The sequence below is a fragment of the Theropithecus gelada genome, chromosome 5 (genome assembly GCF_003255815.1).
Source record: "Theropithecus gelada isolate Dixy chromosome 5, Tgel_1.0, whole genome shotgun sequence".
Classification (NCBI taxonomy): domain Eukaryota; kingdom Metazoa; phylum Chordata; class Mammalia; order Primates; family Cercopithecidae; genus Theropithecus; species Theropithecus gelada.
In genome coordinates this window covers 7037955-7062563 of record NC_037672.1, presented here as the reverse complement: position 1 = coordinate 7062563, position 24609 = coordinate 7037955, and the positions used below count along the sequence as shown (strand labels likewise).

Genomic DNA, 24609 nt, shown 5'->3' with positions numbered 1-24609 from the left:
GAATGGCTATTCATGTCCATAGGCACAGTTTCTGGTGGAACTCGGCCTCCTTGAAGGTGTAAGAGAGGCTGCACCCTGGAGCGCTGGCCTCAGCTGTGCCACATGAGTGATTTGTTTACTGTCCACCCCTCTTCCTGCCACTCAAACTAGAGCTCCATGAGGACAGGGACTGTGAGTCTCTGTTCACACCTGTGTCTCAGAACCCAGCACAGCACTTGACAGGCCAGAAATACTTTAATGTATGAATGAGTGCATGGATGGATGGAGGGAAGGAGGGATGGATGACGGGGTCTTGTAGGATGCACAGGAATTTGCTGGGCAAAAACACAGAGAGGAAAGGTGTTACTGGCAGACAGAAGAGCATGAGGTAGAAGCAGGGTGGCATTTTCATACCTCCGGGCACTCCACACGCACAGCTGCCTGTCCAGGCTAAAGGTGGCCCTGCCTTCAGGTCTGGAAATTTGACTCTTTTCAGAAAATCTGCCCTAAAAGATGGGAGGGAAGCAGGCAGGCAGGGAGTAATAATGGAAACAGGGTGGCTGGATTTGGATGTTCCTGTTTGCTGAGGAACTGAGGGCATCCAGAGAGGTGGGTGGGCCCTGGGGCTCAGGGACCTGGCCTCTGCTCCAGCTCTGTCCCCCTCTCTGAGAGTAACAGGGCTGCCTGCCATATTTGGGATTTCCCAGAGGCTGCATCCCAAGAAGCTTCTCATTTTACAAGGGAGGGGCCAGGGCAATTCTGAGATTTAAAATCAGGGATGGGTAGCGGATAGGCCTCTGGTCCTTTTAGGAGAATGCCCCTCCCTGGGGGTAAGACTGTTTTCTCATGAGAAGATGCCACCTTCTGCTCAGCTGCTTCACAGATGTGTGTCCTCAGGGAGGCCCCCACCTCTCTGGGCTTCTTCCCCCTGGCTTTTCTACTCTGCTGCTGGTGTCATGAAGCTCCTCCAAAGATCACATGGAAACTGTGGGCAGGACTCTGTAAACTTCCGTGTTGTAAAGGGCGTCCACTTTGCTGGAGAGGCAGCCTGCCTGCGGGGACTGGAGCTGGAGCTACTGTGAATGGTGCCCCTGATGGCCAGGCCCCTCTTGGGGCTCCCAGGGGTCAGCGGCCTCCCTGCCTTCCTTGTCCCTCCTTCCGTCCCTCCCTTCCTTCTCCCTCCTTCCCTCCCTCCCTCTCTGCCTTCTTTCCTCCCTTCCTCCCTCCCTTCCTGCTTACCTGCCTGCCTGCCTGCCTTCCTCCCCGCAGGATGCTGTCCCAGCAGAAGAGGTTCCTGGCCCAGTTCCCGGTGCACCAGCAGATGCGTCTGCACGCCCAGCAACAGCAGGCAGGAGTCATGGACCTTCTGGAAGCCCAGCTGGAGACCCAGCTGCAGGTACAAGTTACAGAACTGGGCCTTCAAAAAGCACTGGTTGACAGAGGAGCAGAAATAGCAAAAGCCAGCCTGTGACCGCGAGTCAGCCATGGGGACTGTTGTGAGGGGACTCCTTGGTCCCTGCACTTCCCTGCCTGTGGCATCGTTGACCCGCCAAGTCTCAGCTGCTGAGGGTGCGTCAGCCTCACCTTGGGACCCTGAGCCCCTGGAGGGCAGGTGTGGCCTGTGTGGATCCCTCCAGTGGCTGCAGCACCCCAAGCAGGGCTAGGCCCTGAGCAGCTGGTCAGGCCTTATCTGTGGACCTGACAGAGAATTGAGCAGTTCCCTGTGTGTGCATGGCCACCAGGAGGCTTCCGGTGTAATGGTGACCTCTGTGTCACCCAGGCAGTGTTGGCAGTAGCTAAAGTTTACACTTTGTTTACAGCAAACAGGAAGCTCAGCTCTCATGATAGAAAGTGCATATGTGATCACAGAAAATCCCATCTGTGTGAGGTTCTACAGTGAGATGTAAGGTGAGAGTATAAAGTGTGGCTAAGCAAAGTGGCTGCCTTTAAAAAAATCAAATCTTCCAGAATGGAAGCATTTCACAGAGTGTTGGCTCTTTCTGAGTGTTCTCCACTGGCGATGGCAATCGCAGAGTACAATGATAACAATCCAGCAGTGGTGCCGATAGGTACTTACTGAGGGTCTATGATAGACAGTCATGAGCTGAGAGCTTTACACACTTTCCAACAAAAGAGATGACTGCTACTGTCCCCATTACAGATAGACAAACTGAGGCACACACGGGTTAAGTTGCTATCCAGCGTCATGGAACTCTGGTGTGTCTGTTTACACCACGGTGTTGGCAGTTAAGAGCCCAGCCGGTGGAGTCGGGCAGAAGCGGGTCCCATCCTATTCTGCTGCACCTGCTCCGGGCAGGTCACTGAGGCCCTCTGACCTCAGTGTACTCTGTCAACTGAAGACCGATGGCCGGTGTGAGTGAGGACCCACAGTTACGCAGCAGGAGCTGGTAGATGTCAGTGCGTCCTCCTGCTCCTCTCCTCTCTGGGATGTATCTTAGAAAATTCTCCTCCACGTTGGGGACATGGTGGCCAGCCTCGAGTGTCAGACTTCACCAAGGGGAGAGGGATTTAGAGAAGTCCGGAAGGCAGAGGGAGGTCCAGCTGAATGCTCCTCTCTGCTTGCATTTCAGGAAGCTGAACAGAACTTCATCTCCGAGCTGGCAGCCTTGGCCCGAGTGCCCCTCGCTGAAAGCAGACTGTTCCCCGCTAAGCGTGGGCTGCTGGGTGAGTCGCAGATGCTTGCGCTGCAGCGGGAAGCGCTCTGGGCTGAAAGATGTGGGTTCTAGTTCCACACTGGCTGCTCACTAGCTATGTGGCTTTAGGCATTGTGCCTAGCCTCTCTGGGCTTTTGTGACCTTGTCTGTGAATGAGCAGGCTCGGCTAGGCCGCCCCGCAGGCCCGCTTGCTCTCTAGCATTGGATAATTCCAGTTCCTAGGTCTGGTGTTCACTGGCCGTGTCTCCTTACTGACTCCATTTTTCCATCTGTAAAGTGGGGATAATAAGCCCTCCTCCCACCCCTGCCAGCGACAACTTCAGTGACATCACAGGATGTTTTAACCTGGTAATGGGAGAGCGACTCAAAAGGTGGTATGAGAACACAGAGATCTATTAAAACAAAAGCTATCACACTGGTGCTGGGTTTTCAGTTGCTTGCTGCTTCGTTAAGTCTTCCAGTCAGCTGTGTAGAGTGGAAGCCCAGTGGGAGCCTAGCAGACTGCACTCAAGCCACGGCTCTGCCACTTACTGGCTTGTGCAGGCTTGGGAGAGTACGTCACCTTCCCGGGCCTCAGTTTCCTCATTAGTTGAGTGGCTGTAATAGCATAAGGTACCAAGCACACATTTGGCCCACACAACATGCTCAAAAATGTCAGGCTGGGTTGGCGTGAGGCTGCAAGAAGTTGTCACTTGTCTAAAGTCGCAGAGCCATGCCTGAGTTCATCTGTCCTCTACAGAGAAGCCCCTAAGGACTAAAAAGAAGAAGCCCCTGCCCCGGGAAAGAGGGGACCTGGGGGTGCCCAACGATGAGGACCTCGCCTCCGGGAACCACACCTCAGGCTCACTCAGGTATGACTGGGCCCTGGGCCTATTGCCTGTGGCTGGGTTTGGTAAATTCACTCAGCTGCTATGTGTCAAAAGTCTGGGCAGGAAAATCAGTCCCCTCAGAGGTGTTAAATGTGAAGCTTCAAGAAATGATGGATATGAATGCAATTTGTGGTCAGTAAGCCATGATGGTAGCAGGGGTGCCGCATGGCTATTACTCTTCCTGTTTGTGTCTCATTTGGCCAGATGAGCCCTGACCTACCTCCATGCCCCATTGGCATCCAGCCTGAAGCGTTGGGCAGTCCCCTCTTTGACCAGGGCTGGCTGTGGTCATGGCACTTGGATGACCTCCTACCCAAGAGAGGGAAACAGGGATTCTATTTGTTTCTTAACGACCCATGTCAAAGTGAAAATTATTTTGATCACCTTTGGCTGCATTTTCATTTAATCCAATTGGGTAAGTTATGGCATCAGGATGGGCATGGAGTCAGCGTCCTAACTGGCTGCCTTTCTTCCCTGTTTTAAGCAGCAAAAGGCTGAGTCAGCAAGAAAGTGAAGCTGGGGACAGTGAGAACTCAAAGAAGATGCTAAAGAGAAGAAGCAACTTGTAGTTTAAGACCAGACAGCGGGACAGGACCCAAAGCCCTGGGTCTGGGTGTGAATTCCGCCTTCCCTCCCACAGTGCCTAGAGGCGGCGAGGAGGGAGAGGACAGCGGCATCTCTACATCACAGGCTCCTCTGAGAGGAATGGAGAAAGAATAGAAATGTGCCCTAAAAGCATAAATGAGTATGGTGGGTGCTATCACCTGAGAAAATTAAGCATTCCCCTGTTGGAAACACGTCTGTGTGAGTTTGCATCTCATTTGGCTTGGAGCGGTGGCTTGATGCCTCACGGATCTTTCTCCCCCAGGAGGGATGTCTTGAGGGCTCCGAGTCTCAGGCCAAGGACCCCTGATGCAGACCCTGCAATCCCTGGGCTGGAGGCCTGTCCTGGCCCACCTGGAGCTGAGGACACACAGATACGTAATGACACCTGCAGAAATGTATTCTCTGAGGACACTTAGAATATGAGGAAGAGGGTGTGGCCCCACCCTCGCTTCACCTGTGAGGTGGCTTCTTCCAGACAGCAGACCCCCTGCCCCTGCAGAGAGATGTCATGGGGGTGCCTGCTCTCCCGGATAGATGCTGAGAGCATCCAGAAGCTTCCAGACCAGCTCCTTGTCCACCACAGCCAGGAGAGGCCTTTCCCACCCTGAGAGAAGCTTCCAGACCAGCCCCTCACACCACAGCCAGGAGAGGCCTTTCCCGCCTGGAGGGAAAATTGCTCCTTTCATGGAGGTTAGGGACCGTCACCCTCAGCACTGTGAACATTTCGGGCAAGATCATTCTTCAGGGGAAGGAGCTGCCCAGAGCATCACAGGATGTTCCAGTGCCCCTGGCCTCTGCCCACCAGATGCCAGCACTCCCACCAGTCGTGGCAACAAGAATGTCTCCAGACACTGCCCCGTGTCCCCGGAGTGTCACCCACTCCGCTAAGTCAAAGGGTGCCTGCCCTTGTCAAATCCAGGACATAGCCGTGGACATGTCCACAAATCCCCAGAACCTAGTGAGCCCTCTGGCTCTGGGAGCCTCTCTCAGGGATTTGCTGGGCCATTTGTGACTTCTCATTTCTTAAAACCTGAAATAGACTGTCTTAGGAACGAGTGACTGTTTCCCAGAAGTGGCCAAAACTTAATCATCAGCGTGCTTGCTTCAATTTCCTCACCCATCAGCCAGTGGGCTCTCCAAAGTTAACCGACAGCTCCCTCTTGTGGTTCACTAAAGTATTTCATTATTCCATGGAGTTGTGCAAAGCTGTGGCTTCCTCGGTGCAATATTCTCAGAACCTGCTTTGCGTAGAAATCACTTTTTTTTTTTTGAGACAGAGTCTTGCTCTGTCGCCCAGGCCGGAGTGCAATGGCACGATCTCGGCTCACTGCAAGCCCCGCCTCCTGGGTTCAAGCAATTTTCCTGCCTCAGCCTCCCCAGTAGCTGGGACTATAGGCATGTGCCACCACGTCCAGCTAAATGTTTTTTTTGTATTTTATTTTAGTAGAGATGGGGTTTCGCCATACTGGCCAGGCTGCTCTCGAACTCCTGACCTCGATCACGGGACCCCTCTCCTCTAGGAAGGCTCCCGGCTGTCTCCCCGCCACCAAGCTTGCGGCCAGACTCCCTGGCTGTTGCATGGAGCATTTTGCTTCCGGGGTGGTTTCCTCAGCCAAAGGGAATGTGTCATTTGCTGCTCGACCCTGCCCCACCCTTGCCGCCCAGCTGTTGTGCTGGGCAGAGTCTGGGGCACAGGCCTCCATGATGAAGACACGTGGGCTGTCGGTGCTTTCATCCGTCACAAACTGGCACCTGTACCTGCCAACGGGAGCATGATGGGGACTTCCACGCTGGAATTGCTCCCTGATTAAAATGAGATATGGCTATCTGGAAGACACTGCATGCCAGCCAGTGTACCTGGGCACAGACTCGGGGCCACCCTGGAGCTGATGAAGGCTTGAAGGATGGAAGGGCTGAGCCACACGAAGGCAACACTCAGGGCCAGGGGAGAGAGAAGAGGATCAGCAGTGCGGCCCCAGGACGCCTCTCAGGTGCCCTGCCTCCACTTTGGTTACCATCCCCAGTTCTTATTATGGGCTGTGGGCTGTTATGGTGATGGACGGATGTGAATTTGGAAGGGGACCATGAGAGATGATGTATTATGATGAATTCGTGAATTAATTCTTTGGTCATTAGCACCCTCTGGCCTGAGACCCCAGGATGAAGCCAGCGCGGTTCTTTGTAGTCTCCCAGGGTGAGTGCACTCTCCCAGGACCCTCCCGGCCAGCCAGGGGTCACGTTCTGCACAGCATTCCTCCTGAGGCCCTGGCCAGGGTGGTGCTGATCTTGCTGCCTCTCCTGCTCCTGCCGTCTGCCCATCACATGTTCTCCAACACAAATCTGCCTGGCCTTATGGGCGGCGTTCCCTGGCTCTTAGGAGAAAAAGCCAGATCTTTACCATGGACCATGAGGCCCAGAGAGGTCTAGGCTGAGCCCACCCCTGTGGCCCAGCAGACGCCCTTCCCCTTCACTCTGCACCTGGCCCCTTTCTCCTCTCATGGCCTCACGTGGGCCACACCCCTTCCCCGCACTGGGCCTTTGCTCGTGATGTGCATTCTGTCTGGAAGACCCCTGCCCCCTCCCCAGCCCTCTGCCCGGTGGCTCCTAGCCACTCCTCACATGGAGGCAGGACTCACATCTCCAGAGATCCCCCTCTACCCCAACCCCGAACAAGGTCAGGGCCCCCCTTAGACTCTAGGTCCTGTGTGCTTTTGCTGCTGGGATCGGGGTTGGGGCGAGATAAATAACCTTCCTCTATTTCCTGTCCAAGTTCAGAACTATACACAGAGGTGTACAGTGAGACCCACATAAACAATCCCACGAAACCCAACTCAACCGGCCCTTACCCAGATCCTCCAAATGTCCCAGGCCTCCCTAGTGTCACCTGATATGCAGTGGCATCAGCGGGAAAGGGAACAGTGGTCTTAAGGATTGCAGCTAAAAGATCTGACTGTGGCATTGTAAGCTGTAAGGAACGTGTTGGTGAACCCGTGGCTAAGCCCACTCCCGGGCCTTGGTGGGGTCTGTGCACAGGTGTCAGAAGTGTGAGTTCCATTAGCTTTACAGTGAATCAGCTGTGGGGCACAGAGGGCAAGCTTTTCCTCCACCCTATGAAGGCTCCTTGAGAAAGAATTGACCAAGGCAGACCAATAGGAAAAAGAAAAGCATTCCAATGTAATGTGCATGGCAGGGGGAATTGCAGGAGAGTGACGGCCCCACAAACCAGTGAGGTCCAGGTGCTTCCACACCCCTCCTCATGGGGAGTCGGGAAATGGGGGAAATGTGACTGTTTAGAGGGTAAAACATGATTTATGGGGGAACGAATCGATCCAGAGGCAGGCACTGTCTTGGGAGTAATCTTTTCCAGACTGGCCAATCAGGTATTTCTCCTCCTCCCCAAAGAAGAATAAAAGAGAGAGAGGGAGAGGGGCCGGAGGAGTCCCCTGTGCTCTCCCCCAGACAGTGGAAGCCCCTCCCTCTATGGAGACCAGAGGAGTGGGAGAGGGGATTCTCTATTCTCCCCTAAATGTTTCCTCTATAGCCCTTAACAGAGTGTGCAATTTGGTGCTTTGAGGAATCATTTGATTTGCACCTGACATCCCCCCTGGAATGTACACCATTGACCGGCCACATGCCACCTGGTGTATAACAGGCATTCATGGTCACCTGGTGGAAGGGAGGGAGGCAGGCCTGGGAATATTCCTTTCCTCCCGTGGCATATGGATTGGAAGGAAGGGAGGGAGGAAGGCTGAGTATATACTTTCCTCCTGTGGTGTATGGATTGGAAGGGAAGGAGGGAGGGAGGGAGGCTGGGAATAAGTTCTCCCCGTGGCATATGGATTTGGCTGTGTGTCAGCATTACCCAGGGGCTCATTAAAAACATTCTTAGCCCCATCCCAGAGATCCTGAGTCAGCAGATTGGACAATCTATTTTTTCCCCACTGGGCTCCCGCTGATGGGCTTGGTCCATTTCTTGATGCACCTCCTGCCCTCCAGCATGGCCTGGAATCCAGCCACCGGACTTGGTCTGAGGTCAGCTCTTCATCCGCCTTGTTCTGGCTGTGGTGGCCATGAACATGTACCTCTTGGGTCCTCAACAGCAAGGGGCAAAAACGACCAACATCCTGGGGATTTCCTGCCATGCTCGGAAATCCTTCCCTGTGTGAGCGTGGAGGTCACACTTGCTGCAGGGTGCTCCCAGTGCCTGCATGAGGCAGGGATATGGAGGCCTCCTGAGTCCGCATGACAGGGCTCCTCCAGAGGACAGCCTGGGCTCCTCCAGAGGACAGCCTGGGCTCCAGGACCTCTTGCTCTACCTGCTGAGACTTAGAACTGTGCAGCCCCAGAGTCTTGCCTCCCTCCCTCCTTTCTTCACTCTCTTCCCTCCCTCCCTCCCTTCTTCCCTCTCTTCACTCCCTCCCCTCCCGCCCTCCCTTCTTCCCTCTCTTCACTCCCTCCCCTCCCTCCCTTCTTTCCTTTCCTCCTCTGTCCTTCTTTCCTCCCTCCCTCCCTTCTTGCCCTGTCTCCCCTCCTTCCCTCCCTTCCCTTCTTCCCTCTGTCCCCTCCCTCTCTCCCTCCATCATGGGGCTCCCAGCTGCATCACAATCTGTGGACTCTGCCTCCTCTGGCTCCCTCTTCATTTCCCCTCACAGGTATTTCCCCTAATACACATCTCACCCACATCTAATCCTGGCTCAGTGTCTGCGTCTCAGAGGACCTGGACTAAGGCACTTGCCGTCTCAGGCTTAGGGACCCTTCAACCTCCTGAGAACTCTGGGCCCAGGCAATCCTAGAGAACTGGCTCCTGTCCATGTTCTCCTTTCTCTGGAAACTGCTTAGACACCTCCTTCATGCTCTGAGCAGAGGCAGGACAGGTCAGGAGAAGGAATAGGGTGAGGCTCCAGCCTGAAGGTCACAGGGACACCTGGTCCAGGAGAAATCCCCTGCAGCAGGCATTTGCTCACATGGCTACAGGTGAACGCTGGGATACGGAGTGTTCTTTTTTGCTACGAAACTAGAGTCATGGAGGTCCTGGTCAACATTCTTCCTTCCAAATACAACGGCCTGGATGGGGGAGGGCGGTGGCTACAGAGGCTTCCTGCTTCGTGTTGGGGCTCTTGTCCATTGCAAACTGGCACCAGCCAGGACCCCAGGCTACCCACGTGGTGTTTGGCTCCTGTCTGATAGCGAAAGGCTTTGAAGACCACATCCAGGCATAATGGATAACCAGGCTGCCTGAGTGGTTTGATAGATCTCCCAGAAAATTCCCAGATGGACCCTGGACACCTGGCACAGCCATGCCACAGCTTTCCTCCTCCTGGGAACAGGCTACCAGTGAGAGGCTTTTACTCTGAAGCCAGATGCACCAGGTCCCCAGGATCCTTTCCTCTAAAATCTCTGCAGGTCTGAGTTAAGAGAAAAATAGAAACCTCAAGTTGCTAAGAGCCCCTTTTGCTTAGGCAACTTCATGCTTTTTCACTTCATAAATGGACTCGATTGCAATGAACGTTTAGGTAAATGACATTGTCAATGGGCATCATCAAGGCCACATTCTGCCTTGGAAAGAGTAACACAGAGGAGGGTTACGGACTTTTGTCAGAAGAGTAGCTCTGTTGAGTCTATAGAGATTTGGCCACAGGCTAAGGGTAGCACCTTCTCTTGTCCACTGTTTACAATCAAGGTGGTCAAACCAACCCTGGGGGCTAGAACATAGTAGACCCTGCTGGTGACATCTGAAAATGGTTTGGCTTTATGCAGATGAGGGAAGAGTATGTGCAAAGACCTTGCCCATTCTGTCTCACTTTTAAGAGTCAATATGCAATCTGGAGGCAAAGATAGACAAACCAACTGATACAGTTTTGCTATGTCCCCACCCAAATCTCATCTTGAATTGTAGCTCCCATAATTCCACGAAGTGGGAGGGACCTAGTGGGAGATAATTGAATCATGGGGGCAGTTTCCCCGCATACTGTTCTTGTGGTAGTGAATACGTCTCAAGAGATCTGATGGTTTATAAGGGGAAACCCTTTTCACTTGGTTCTCATTATCTCTCTTGCCTGCCATCATGTAAGATGTGCCTTCTGCCATGATTGTGAGGCCTCTCCAGCCACGTGGAACTGTGAGTCCATTAAACCTCTTTTTCTTTATAAATTACCCAGTCTTGGGTATGTCTTTATCAGCAGAGTGAGAACGGACTAATACACCAACAAATGCAGAGGGGCCAGAACCAGCCCCTCCTGGGACATCAGAGCCAACGGTTAAGTGCTCTGGATTCCAAGCCCATTTACTTCATGTTGATAGGTTGAAATTGGCCACGGCGAGAGACTTATGTTGAAACTTAATACCCAATGTGGCAGTACTGAAAGGTGTGCCCTGCTAGAGGTGATTGGGTCATGAGGGCTCTCCCTTCATGAATGGATTAATTCATTCATAGATTAGTGTATTAATGAGTCAATGGATTAATGGGTTATCATGGGAGTGGGACCAGCAGCTTTATAAGAAGACGAAGTGAGACTTGAACCAATACACTCAGCCCCCTCACCATATGATGCCCTGCACTGCCTTAGGACTCTGCAGAGTCCCCACTAGCAAGAAGGCTCTCACCAAATGCACACCACCACCCCAACCTTGAACTTCTCAGTCTCAAAGTCTGTAAGAAACAAATTCCTTTTCTTTATAAACTACCCCATCTCAGGTATTCAGTTACAGTGATGCAAAATGGACTAAGACAGAAAATTGGTACCAGAAGTGGGGTTCACAGAACCTAACTAACACTACAAACAAGGGCTTTCTACGCCATCCACCTTCACCCATTGTTCAACATTGATTTGGCAGCACACTTCTGGACCACTGAATCAGAAGGATCCACACAGATACAATCACCTGACTTACAACAAAGGCCCCACTGCATCTTAATGGGGGAAAGAATAGTCTTCGCAATAAATGGTGTTGGGTCAATGGGAGATGATATGGGAGATGGAGAACCTTCAGTCCTACCTTATATTGTACATAAAGATTATTGAGAGATGGCTCATAGACCTAAATGTGAAAAATAAAACTTATAGAAAAAACCTAGAAGACTACTGTGGTAGGCAGAATAATCCTCGCCATCCCTGCCACCAAGATGACCACATCCTAGTCCCTGGGCCTGTGAGTATGTTATGTGACATGGCTAAAAGAATTGGGATGCAGATGAATGAATGAGAATACATAGCCTTCCTCTAAAACTTTCTGAGAAACACTCTCTCCCTCCTCCCAAGATCTCAAGAGGTAAAAGGAAGTCACATGCCTTAAAAGGAGTGTTGCAGCTTAGTCGCCAAGAACTAAGGATTATCTGAGCCACCAGGTCTCCTATCCCCTGTAACTGTGCCTCTTGGAGGTGCTGGGGAACCTGAAGTTCGACATGGGCTCCAGATTATGCTGGCTGAACAGTGGTTCCCATGACCTGGGAGTCAGGCAAGCACCCCATCAGAGTCTGTCTTAGAGAAGGTGCTAGGGCTGCTTCTGCTTCCACTTCCACCCTGACAGGACTGAGGAGATGAGGCCCAGAGAGCAGACTGGATAACTTCATCCTGCTAACTTTACTCTTCTGGAAGTTTCCCTTTATTAGTCCAAATGGGCCAAAGCTGAACATCAAAAATCCTTACCATCCATTCTTGGTCTTTCCATCCAAAAATCCTTACCATCCATTCTTGGTCTTTCTCAGTAGTTAGTTAACCTTGTTTCAAGGAAGTCTATAACTGACCCTGAGCCAGCACTTCTTTAAACCTTAACGAAGGTATCCACACGAAGCTGAGGAGTAGGGGAGGAGAAGGACACATGAAAAGCACTGAGTTGATATGGGAGCAGACCATCCAAAGCCATCTGCCTCAAATGTCCTTGGAGCTCAGTAATTAGGAGCAAGGAGCTTTGGACTAGGGCCCAAAGTGCCTGGGTCCTGGATTCAAATCCTGGTCCCATCACTTCCTAAGTGTGTGATCCTAGACAAGTTATTGATCGCGCTCTGACTCAGTTTCCTCGTTTGTACAATGGGGATAATAATCCCTACCTCATAGAGCACCTGGCATATAGCAAGCGCTACACAGATATTAACCCATGTATTTTATCATTTCCGCCAACTTCATCACCATCACCACCACCATCATCATCACCATCATCACCACTATTGTCACCATCATCACCATCACCGTCATCACTATTATCACCATCACCACCATCATTACTGTCACCACCATCATTGTCATCACTATTACTAATAGCTAATGGAAGCAAGCAACTTTGCCTGGTGTTTTGCCCCTCCTTTATTGCATCTCTAGCTCATGGAAATGGAGGGAATAAATGTGAAGTTTAGGAGACTGGAGTTTCCAGTCTGAGGCTGATCCATACAATATAAGAAGAAAGAGAGCCAGTAAAGGCCAAACAGAGTGGAATAGATGCAAGAGTTGAGCCTATTTTGTGGAAGCCCGCCCATCAGTCGTCTTCCCTCTCTTCTCCTCCTTGGGTCTCAGGAACTCAGCCTTCAGAAGTCATGAACTAAACCTCTCCTCCCACCCCCACATCCACCAGTCTGTAAGAGTGAGTCCTCAGGAAGCAGCCGCCACCATTCGTTACCATGTGGGGGTACTGCCAAGTATTTGTACACAATCCAGATACTACCACTGAAATCAAAGTGCCCCAGTCAGGTCAGTGGGCAGTTCATTTTATTTTTTCACAAGCTTTGAATTCAGAAATAAGAGCCACAACAAGTTGGTTGTTAAGTAAAAATGGGAGTGATTACAAAGGAAAACTTTGTACAAAACTTTAAAAATCTGACTGCCCCATCAACTGCCTCGGAGGGACCAGGACTCAGGCCACCCAGGGGCAGCCATCACCCCCCCATTGTCAGCCCCGAATGGGGATGGGGAGACCTCTTTCTGAGTGTGAACCTGGCTCGGCCTGAAGCCTAGAGCTGGCTTGAAGAACACACACAGACCAGAAGACAGCACGGTGAGTTACAAGTGCCACGGAGACCAGGGTTTCTGACACAGGATGTGGAGGATGCTTCTTTGCAACCTAGTGCAAGGCTTCCCCTGCCATTCCGAGAATTCACGGATCTCATGGGTGGGGGTGGGGCGAGCTTCTTTCTAGTGTGGACCAGAGGTGGGGGCAATGAGTAAACATCTTCACTGCAAGAGGTTTGGGACTGTCCCTCAGGGCTTGAGGTCTCGGCATCGTGTCTCAGTCAGTCCTTGGCGATGTCCCCTCAGACGCACTCACAGACTTGCATACGTAATTTAGTAACATGCATCAACTATCCTAGAACATCTACAGGGTGCAAAGGAACCACCACCTCAGAGAATCATGGAGCCAGTGGAGTTAGAAGTGGAAGGGACAGAACAAGACAATGCTAAAACCTGTGGTTCACTAGGAAGGGGGAATGAAAACACCATGCTCCGAGGTGGATTCAGCATGAACACAACTGTGGGGCAAGGAATTTCCAAGCAAACACACCACACTAGTACCACTTCTTCCTAAACAGAAAAGGGAAAGAGCATCCTTCGACTTCCCCCTCCCTCCATCAGCACCAACTAAAACTGTGGGTTTCAAATACACTGACAGGAAAAGGGATGGACATGATTCCCAGAATCCTTCACGCTAGCTCCTCTGCGCATCCGCGTTCAACCGAGGCTGGTGATGTTGGAGCGGCCACCAGGGGGCGCCACAATGCGGTGGCCGGTGCGCCTGGGATTGTTGTCATCTATCTGGGCACCTGAAAGAGAGCGCCAGTCGCTGCTGGATGGGATCGGTTAACATCAGCTCCACGCTGTTCCTGGAGGCCATGTACTCTGCCATGCCCCGCGCCTTAGCAGAAGCCATGACCCCTCCCCGTCTTCAGGTGTTCTCCACTGGACCGACCTTCATTCAGGGCTCAGTCCAGGACCAGCCATGGGAAGCCTCCCTGGCCTCTGCAGAGTCCACTGCTCCCTCTTCTGTGCCCCTCAGTCCTTGGGCTCTCCCTCCTTCAGCCCTGACCACCTTGTGGTGTTCTTGTCAAAGTCCCCAGTAAAATCTGACATTGCTGAGACAGGTGATCAAACAGTTACTGAGTGCCTACTGTGTGCAGGCACACACTTGGTGCTTTAACATGTTACTGCATTTAGGGCACACGATCATACTATGAAGGGGGTGTTTGTACTCCCAACTTATGGGTGAGCAATTTGAGGCTCAGGCCACGTGTCTTGTGGGACACAGGTGTTGGGTGGGGAAGCCAGGATTGAAGCCCAAACTGGTTGGTTTTCAAAGCCCATGCTCTTAGGCACAGTGTCCCACACTCCAAAGGTATTTTACATATTGTGTGTGTGCACATTTGCATATGCATGTGCATATGTGTGTGCACGTGTATGTGAACTATGCAAGCTGGATTTACTTCCCTTGTTGGCAATAGGTGGATCTGGAGGGGCGTGCGGTGTGCAGAGGTTCTTAATTTTAAACTTTCAGAACCAATCATTCATTCTAATTGTATGTATTCTCTTGCATAAAGACATAAAATTCTAGCAGCAAACCCAGTGCCTGGAGCTCAACAAATATTCTATTAAATGAGTAAATCATGAAAGATGGATAATGCTGAAAGGTGGGAAGTATAGAGTCCTAATCAGGGAGGGGAAGTTGAGCTGGTGGAACCAAGGAAAAGCAAAAAGATAAAAGCAAAGAAGCTATAAGTCTGCCTTTCTTCATGGTCTAGAACACAGCCTTCCTGCACAAATAACTCACAATCTTCCTGCACGCAACTTATCACCAGACCCTTGGCTAGTAGAAAAACGTAAGTTAGCTCACTGCATCCACAGCATTATCAGTACTGCACAAAGCCCTCTTCAGCACACAGCACAAGCACCATCCTATACAATCTCCAGCAAGCCTTTGTTTCCTTGCAGTCAGCTCCTTTCTCGCTGACCTACCCACTGCACCCTTTCATACTTTTTCTAATAAATCTGACTTTCTTTACCTACAACGGTCTTGGTGAATTCTTTTTACTAGCTACAGAACACTGGCCCCACATAGTTGCCACCTGCAACAAGAAGGAGACTCAAGTTTTAGTGCTAATCGTGCCTTGAATTTGGGCAATTTGGAGTAAGACACCACCCCACTCCCTTGGCCTCATTTCCTTTTCAGCACAATTAGAACAGTAGACTAGACGAGCCCCTTCCAACTCTGACATTGTATGATTTGTCTGTGTAAGCCACTAAGAATTTGGTTCAGAGTACTGACTTTTCTTTTCTCCCACTGTTTCACTGGTAGACAGTATATGTCTTCTTGCAATACGAGAATCCCCTAAAGGCCTGGAATCAGGCCTAGCACTTAGTACCTTTTTCCTTATAACCATCTGTACCTTGCTGGTTACGTGTCTGTACTTTGAAAATACCTGCTGGAAACCTCGTATTGAAATTTGACCCCAAAGTTGGAGGTGGGGCCTAATGGGAGGTGCTTGGGTCATGAAGGGCAGATCACTCATGAATGGCTTGGTGTCAGCCTCATAGTAATGAGTGCATTACTCTGTTAGTTCTCAGAAGAGCTGGTTGTTAAAGAGCCTAGCACCTCTGCCTTCTTCCTCTGTCTTCCTCTCTTGCCATGTGATCTCCGCACACACCAGCTCTCCTGCGCCTTCTGCCATGCTGGAAGTAGCCTGAGGCCCTCAGCAGAAGCAGATGCTGGCACCATGCTTCTTGTACAGCCTGCAGAGCCGTGAGCCAAGTGAACCTCTTTTGTTTAATTACCCAGCCTCAGGTATTCCTTTATAGCAATGTAAATGGACAAAAACAGACACTAACCCATGCTACAGCTCTATAATGTAACAATATGCAGATATTTAAAAACGGCATCTGTGAGGTTGTTACTGATGTTGGAAAGCATCTATGCTGTTGGTACCAAATGAAGTCACCTATCAACCTGCCATGAGGCTGGCTGAGAGCAGTGGTGCTGTGGGCCTCAGGAGGACTAAGAGTGAAACTGAGAGAACAAGGGTGGGGAATGGCCCTTCCAGGAGGCTTTTAACTTCACTGTTATTCTTGTTCTAAGAACAATGGGGAGGAGGATTTTCTGTCCATGTTTAATTGCAATTGAGCAATGTTTAATTGCATAACTCCAGAGAAGAGGTCCAGTTTGCAAACTCCTTGAGAGCGTGTGTCTTGTTGGCAACCAGACAGCTTTTCCCAGGACTGAAGCCAATCCCTGTTTTGCTGATTGAGCATCACATGACTATTAGCATTCTATTTAGGCTCCATTTTGTACAAAAATATTAAACACTGGAAGCTCTTCCATGAAAGTCTTATGGAGAGTGAGATGAATGGGGAGGCTTCCCTGATTCATGCCCCCTCTGCCTGATCACTGAATCAGACACTTCCTGAATGGATGAAAGGTTCTGCCACCACACAACCTAAATTGATACTTCATCCTCTCTCTCTCTCTTTGCCCCTTCCACTCTCTCTTTTGCTAAGTATATCGCCTTTCCTGACCAGGAGTTAGCAAGCTGGTCCATTGACTAAATCCAGCCCACCGTCTGTTTCTGTACAGTCCATGACCTGAGAAGAGTTTGTACATTTTCAAATGGCTATTGAATATAACATCCTAGATGTTGACATCCTAGATGTTGCCTCTTAGCTTGCAAAGCCTAAAGTATTTGCTATCTAGTCCTCTAAGAAAAAAAATCACCATAGGCTTAGTACCTAGCACAGCGTGGAACCCATGCAACGCCTCAAAGAGTTTGCAGGACAAAACAATTTAACTTTCTCAACGTGTGCGTGCCTGCCCTCATGTGGCCATCTGTCGAAATTGCAGACACACTGCCCTAGGGCCTTAAGAAAGTCAGGAGGGATCAAGTAGGTATCTAATTTTGTTCCCACACATTTGTTGAGCACCAAGTCCTGGTATTTTGATACTGAATTTCTTGGGTCTTCAGTTTCCTCTTTAAATAAATAGATATAATGTCACTCTATGGAGTAGTGAGGATAAAATAAGATCACGGGTTATGAAAGTACAACACTGCAGTGGGCAAACAGGCTAAAGACGTGCGCAGACCACACGCCCTGCAAATGGCAGCTACTCCCATCTCTTGCTCATCCCCACCACTTCACGTTTACCTTCATGAGGAAGAGTGAAAATGTTCCCAGTGTGTATAAGGATGAGTACTGGGACAATTTTGGTGCCACTCTTTGTAAACCCAAGTCAGGTACCACCATGTTGCCCCCCTAACATGGACCCCCCTCTGCTTGGTGACCATACCAGCCCACTCTGCCCCACTAGTGAGAACAGGCTCGGGCAGGGCATACTCCCTTCCCTGCTTCTTCATCTAGTGTCCAAGGCCGCGTGTCCATTTCCTCAGGAGCAGCAGGAAGGACTTGGCCTGAACTGCTGCACGTGGGGAGCCTGGGCCGCCACTCATTCCTACCTGATAAGCTGAAGTTGGACTGGTGGAGGTTTCTGATGGGCGGGGGCTGGTGTTTGGAAGGCGAAGATTTGGCTGAAGGAGCGGGAGTTGCATATTTGGGTGTAGCTGGCACCTCGTACACAGGACCGTCATACATGCCCCTGGAAACCCCTTGCAATCCAAAAACCTAAACAGAGGATGGGAGAGTGTGATTGATCGACACTGTGCACCTGTGCCTTTCTGGGCAGACAAAGCAGAGCCCTGCGGGTGAGAGAGAAACCTGAGGTCACTTCGAATGTGCATGCACACATACACAACACACACACGTATGACATGTGCACATCACACATATGCACCCACACTCACACAGGCATTCATACACACAAGCATGCATACATACACATATACATACCCACATGCATACACATACATAGAAGCACACACCACACACATGGACTCACATATATGCAGTCATGCACATATATACACATGCACATGCAGTAAATATGCCTACACAGTAGCATACACACGTGAACATGCACACACACTCTGAAACACATATACAGATATTCACACTCAAAGGCATACACTCACATATGTATACACATGCATACATGCCCACACACATACACACTCAGATATACACGCCCGTATATACACTTACATACACACTCATATACATACACACAAAGCTTCACGCAGGAGGACCCCAAATGCCTTCCAAGAAGAAATCGCTTTCCCTGACACTACCGCCTACCCACCCCCGGAAAGGACCTCTGAATCCCAGACACGCAGCAGCAAAGGCCCCATCTTCATGTACGTTCTTGCAGAAGTCAATGGCAAGGCAAAGATTCGGGGGGCAGGTAGTTTGTTGGAAGATGGTTCCAGAAAGGGGGAAGAAGTGGGGAGGTGAGACAGGGAGGGAGAAAACTCAGTACAGAGGGACAAGGAGTGGGCCAGGTCTGTGGGGGGCAGGGCTGGGGACGCTGTGGGGAGCACACCTCCGCACCAGCCTGCAGGACGATGGGGAAGGAGGACAACAGAGCCACAGCCCCAGCCCCACTGGGAAAGGGCTATGGGGGCGGAGACCATGAAAGCAGCAGGGCTTCCAGGCAGGAGGCTGTCAGCCTGCTAGGAACTGCTGATAGCAGCCCAGATGACCTCAAGGGTGGCCAAGGTTGGGAGGGCACCTGCTCCACGCACTGGAGAACAGCATGTGTTCAGGGACCTGCCCAGGGTCCCAGCATGGGTCAGTGGCAGCGCCGTACCCCAACACGGGGCTTCACCCTCTACAGCAGGTGACAGTGTCCTGACCCCAGCCCCGGCTCCCTCCTTCTCCATAGCAGGTGACAGCACACTGATCCCCAACTCTGGGCTCCTGCCTCTCCATAGGAGGAAGCCTCAATTTTAGCACTAAGTTCAAAGACCCACCACCTACCTATCACGTTGACGGCCCTCCCCTCTGTCCCTGGAGCCCTGCTCCCTGACTCCCTGGGCCTCATTGTATCCTGTCCGCTTTTCTCTGTGGCTTTTGCATTGCTTCCTGGGTGAGGCCCTTCATCACTCCCTGAAGCTCAGGTGGCCAGAGGCAGGCTCTGGTGCAGATCTCTCCCTCACCTGGCCTAGCTCCTGCAGGCGTGAAGGAATCCCTGTGCGATGGGACCCCTGGTCCTACTGCTCCTGCAAACTGCTGTCTTGGCATTTGGGGTCACATATCTGCTCTCACGGAAGCGGACGGTTAACCGCAGGCCTCAGATTCAGACCAAGAAGGAAATGAAGCCAGCCAAGGGCTGTTTCTGCCTCTTCGGTGGGTGTCCCAGCCAGGGATTTCCAGGAGTCCCCCTGTCCTCAAGTGGCCTGCCGCCTGTGCCTGGACTTGTCCCGGATCTGGCTTGTTTCTGCCCCATCCCTTGTTTCCCCATCCGGTGCGAAGCATCTGTGCAATCTGGTGTCTTTGACTTGGGTGCTACACCTTATGGAAGCTGGGGAGGGACCAAAACCAGACACAGAGCCTCGCAGTTGGGGCTGGAGCCTGGGAATGCAGGAAGGCCTCTGGACTTTTCTATCTCAATTGGTGCCACTTATGAAGCACACAAAGAGCAGGACCACACACGTACACATACACGTACACACATGCCCACACACACATGTACACACATGCCCACACACACACAGCCCCCCACATGCTTGCATATACACACGCGCACACACACTCCAACACATGCACACACATCCCCATATGCCTGCATACACACATGCACACATAATGCACACATACATGCACACGTGCGCGCACACACACACACATTAAGCTGGCCTTTCTGGCAAACATCAGCTGTCTCATGGGGAAAACAGGTGCCATGGGGATGGGAGGGCCTGGCTAGGGAAGATGTTGGCTACGGGTGGGAGTCTATCTCAGCTGTAAGAAAATTCCCTCCTCTGAGTTGCTCTGAAGTTAGGAATAGAGACAGCTCCTTCCCTTTGATAGATGTCCTGAGGTCAGCGCTAAGGTTGTTCAAGGAAAATAAGGAACGACAGGGCAGAAATCAAGGGAGGAAGGACGGGAAGAAAGGGCAGATCTGAAGGGAGCCCTGCCTCCAAGACGCCAGGGATAACGCCTTCCTCCAAAGGGCCACACCTGAGGGTTTCTGGGCTGTGACTCTGGCTAAGTCCTTCCTGGCTCTGGGTTGCAAAAGAAGGATCACAGCACCTCCAGTGGGTGGGCAGGATTGCTTAAGATGACGCAGGACAGCGCCCAGAGCAACTTGGTAAGCATCCCTCCTATGATCCACCCACCCTCAAGGGTGCACACCCCTCTACAGTTTACAAAGCCCTGGAACTTGCGTGTCCTCATTTGATGCTCACTCCTGTCCTCAGACAGGAGCCCAGGCCAGCGTCTCAACCCACTTAACAGACAAGGAAAGGGAGGTTCCCAGAGTGATGACATTATTAACTCTGCACATGTCAGATCTCAATTCCCCAAGAGACACTGTCGGCTCTGGTCCCACGGGTGGGCCCGCTCCCCTGCAGACACACTGACCTTATTCCTGATTTTGACGCGCTGGTAGAGGTGCTCCGGGAATGGCTTCCGCGGAATGAAGCGGCCCATGCCCTTGTTAACGTTGATGTTTCCATCTTCAAAGACGATCTTGCCCTGGCTGATGACCACTAGTGGCGAGCCGTGGCACTCCATGCCCTCGAAGATGTTGTACTCCACTGCCTGCACCAACAGCCTCAGCGTTACTTCCCAGGGTTTGCTCTGCTCCAACCGAGCTGTTCATAACAGCGATTTTGCCTAACATCATATCATAAGCGTGTTCCAATGTTTTTTTTTTTCTCTCTAAAAACACCTTTTATTGACTGTCTAATATTCCACTGTATGGTCCACAATATATGTAACCAACAGCTCACTGTTGGGCATGTAGGCTGCTGGTAGCTTCCTGTAATCAAATCAATATTGTTCTGGGGCATCACGAACAGGAAGGGGGTCCCCCTGGGGTTATGCAGTGTGGCTGCTTTGACTATACTGGACATAAAAATAAATACAATGTTCTTTGTTTTATTTAAAATGTCTCTTTAAATAAAATATTTTTTTTCTCTAGGATAGGTTTCTAAAATCAAATGACTGGGTGAAATAATATGAGCTGTTTTAAAGCATGTGTTCCCTATGGGCAAATTATTTTCCCAAGGGATGAAACTAACTGACACTGTATCAGCAATAAGGGAACATTTTGGCCGAGTGCGGTGGCTCAAGCCTGTAATCCCAGCACTTTGGGAGGCCGAGACGGGCAGATCACGAGGTCAGGAGATCGAGACCATCCTGGCTAACACGGTGAAACCCTGTCTCTACTAAAAATACAAAAAACTAGCCGGGCGAGGTGGTGGGTGCCTGTAGTCCCAGCTACTCGGGAGGCTGAGGCAGGAGAATGGCGTGAACCCGGGAGGCAGAGCTTGTAGTGAGCCAAGATCTGGCCACTGCACTCCAGCCTGGGCGACAGAGCAAGACTCCGTCTCAAAAAAAAAAAAAAAATAAGGGAACATTTCATGTTAGCGCCCTCCAGCATTGGATAATGCCATTTTTTTCTTTCTCTGCTAATTTGAAAGACAAAATAACATTTCCTTTAAAACATACATTTGACCATGCACAGTGGCTCATGCCTCTAATCCTAGCTACTCAGGAAGCTGAGGCATGAGAACTGCTTGAACCTGGGAGGCGGAGGTAGTGAACCAAGATCACGCCACTGCACTCCAGCCTGGGGGATAGAGTGAGACTCTGCTTCCAGAAAACAACAACAACAAAAAACAAAACCCATATGTTCCTTCCATCACTCTTCAAGTGAATACTTGAACTTGTGTGTCAACTGTCACCAGCCAACTGCTTTTATTTATTATTTTAAAAGTAGGTCACATATATGGTTGAAAAAAAAATCAAATAGTAAAAAAGATATTTGATAGAAAGGTAAATCTGTCTTCTACTTGAGTATGAGACATATGCCTTGAAGAGTTTCTTCTGTATCTCTAGGTATGTCCAAGGCATGAATAATTGTCTGACATACACATCTCTACACAGACATTTCTCACCTTGGTTTTTCCTTACCTCAGCAATTGTTCCATATCAGCACACATACAAAACACTTTTACGTTGCTATACCGTATTTCATCAGGAAGATGTACTACCATTTATATGCCCAGTTCCCAAGGATAAACAGTTGGGTCATTGCCATGCCTTTGCTAAAAATAATGCTGAAACAGACTTTGCATCCACAATCTGCACACATGAGTATGTTTCGAGATGTGGAGTCTGGGGCCAAAGAGTAAATGGATTTTCGCCTTTGATAGAGTTGCCCTCCAAAAAAAGACACCACTAGTTTCCATTTCCAACAAAACTCTGTGAGCCTACCTGACAGCCTTTGGTAAACAGTATCTTTGTATATTAAACTCCTGATCTCAGTTGCTGGCACAGGTGAAAAATACTATCTCTAGGTTGTTATTTGCATTTGTGACTGAGACTGGGTCTCTTTTTAAATCAATACATGCCGTTTCTATATTTCTTACTGTGTCACTCCATTTTGCACATTGTTCTACTTCTCAGGGTCTTGCCACTCTTACTGATTTCTAAAAGTACACACTCAATGTTAAAGAATTTATCCTTTGTTATGTGTGTTGCAAATATTTCCTCCCTCCCTGGTCCTCTGTGTCTGGAACTCATATGAAGTAATTGTTTTTGCCACACAGAGTATTTTGTATATTTTTTATGTAGTCAATGGTCAAACGGACCATTCTTTTCCTTTACTATTTCTAAGTTTTGTGTCTTGCTTAGCAAGATCCTTTCCCCTTCAAAATTATCATTTTTTAAAAAAATGTGTGTTTTATTCTAATCCTTTCATAGTTTAATTTTATCTTAATCTTTGATCCATGGTCTGATTTCTTTGGTAGTAAATAGCAGGGCAGAGAGATGTAAAGCGTCATGGGCCAGGTGTTCTAACACATTTGGATGAGTAACTATCATTTCCCAATTCTAATTGTCTCCTTTATTGTAAGCCAAATTCTCATAGGCAGTCAGTCTATTCCTTGGCTCTCTTTTCTTGTACTCATGCCAAACTGTTTGGTTTATTGCAGCTTTATGACATGTTTTAATAACTAGGATGACTGACACCCCCGGCCCAGTCTTCCCTTTTTTCAGAACTATTTCAGCTACTCTCACATTTCCCATCTGGGAACTCTGCTTTCCTAGCTAAATAATTAAATTTTCTGATGGGATCACATCAAATTTATAGATTAGATTAGAAAGAACTGATATGTTCACTATATTGAATCTTCTCAGTGTAAAGGCCCTTGAATTTATGTAAGTCTTTAGTTTTTTATTTTTTTGGTTTGTTTGTTTGTTTTGAGACAGGGTCTCACTCCGCAGTGCAGTGGCACAATCATGGCTCACCACAGCCTCCAAGTCCTGGGCTCAAGCAATCCTCCTGCCTCAGCCTCCCAAGTAGCTAGGACTACAGGCATGCACCACCATGCCTGCTTAATTTTTTTAATTTTTTTTGTACAGGCAGGGTCTCATTATGTCACCCAGTTTGGTTTCAAACTCCTAGCCTCAAGTTCCCCCACCTGAGCCTCCCAAAGTGCTGGGTTTACAGGCATGAACCACTATGCCAGACCAAGTCTTTAGTGTTTATTGCTATTATAGGATTTTGATTTCCATTCTATTTTCCAAAGTGATTTTTTGATTCTTCCACAGAAAAACTATCAATTCTTTATATTGGTTTGTAATCTGATGGTGTTTGATGATTTTTAGGTGCATTCTTGGGGGTTCCAGGCAACCACGTCTCCTACACACAGCTGTTGACACTGTGCCGGCCTCGCAGGACCCAGGCAGACAGTGCATTTCCAGCGTCAGCATTTGCTAACCTAATTCTCCCTCACCCTAAAGGGGCTCCACTATGGAGTGATTCATAACTGTGCCGAGGGAAACGTGAATTGTGAATACGGAGAGGTGGTGCAAGGAACCAGTCACCCATCTCCCAGCTGAAACTGGCCAGCCCTTGGGGATCTGGGCTGCTGTCCCTACGCTTGGGTGAGGAACATGCTATGCTGTGGTGACAGTCTCAAGCTGCGAGATGTGAGGAGGCCCCGGTCACATCACAAATGCCACACCCTGCATTTCACAACACCACCAAATGTTAAATGTCAATTCCTTCTTTTCTTAAAGGTAATATACAAACAATGTAAAAATTTAAACAACACAAAACACCATGATTAAAGAACCTCTTGGCCGGGCGCGGTGGCTCAAGCCTGTAATCCCAGCACTTTGGGAGGCCGAGACGGGCGGATCACGAGGTCAGGAGATCGAGACCATCCTGGCTGACACGGTGAAACCCCGTCTCTACTAAAAAAATACAAAAAACTAGCCGGGCGAGGTGGCGGGCGCCTGTAGTCCCAGCTACGCGGGAGGCTGAGGCAGGAGAATGGCGTGAACCCGGGAGGCGGAGCTTGCAGTGAGCTGAGATCCGGCCACTGCACTCCAGCCTGGGCGACAGAGCGAGACTCCGTCTCAAAAAAAAAAAAAAAAAAAAAAGAAAAA

General features: G+C 50.0%; 2 protein-coding genes across 7 annotated transcripts in view; one reads left to right on the top strand and one right to left on the bottom strand.

Annotated features, from left to right (window-relative positions):
• EVC (EvC ciliary complex subunit 1) overlaps window positions 1-5420 on the top strand; it is a 92056-nt gene extending 86636 nt beyond the window's left edge. The window contains exons 18-21 of one of the 2 annotated variants that reach the window (XM_025384741.1): window positions 1249-1375; window positions 2571-2664; window positions 3394-3505; window positions 4011-5420. In XM_025384741.1, coding sequence (XP_025240526.1) covers window positions 1249-1375; window positions 2571-2664; window positions 3394-3505; window positions 4011-4092 — 415 coding nt within the window. In that variant the 3' untranslated portion in view covers window positions 4093-5420. Of the gene's footprint in view, window positions 1-1248; window positions 1376-2570; window positions 2665-3393; window positions 3506-4007 lie in introns of both variants that reach the window. The other variant, XM_025384740.1, reaches the window with a different exon arrangement.
• A 7391-nt stretch (window positions 5421-12811) lies between these two features.
• Window positions 12812-24609, bottom strand: part of CRMP1 (collapsin response mediator protein 1) — a 71235-nt gene continuing 59437 nt past the window's right edge. For all 5 annotated transcript variants that reach the window (XM_025384743.1, XM_025384745.1, XM_025384744.1 and 2 more), the window contains exons 12-14: window positions 20569-20748; window positions 17550-17715; window positions 12812-13877 (exon numbers count right to left, since the gene is read on the bottom strand). In XM_025384743.1, coding sequence (XP_025240528.1) covers window positions 13786-13877; window positions 17550-17715; window positions 20569-20748 — 438 coding nt within the window. In that variant the 3' untranslated portion in view covers window positions 12812-13785. The remainder of the gene's footprint in view (window positions 13878-17549; window positions 17716-20568; window positions 20749-24609) is intronic.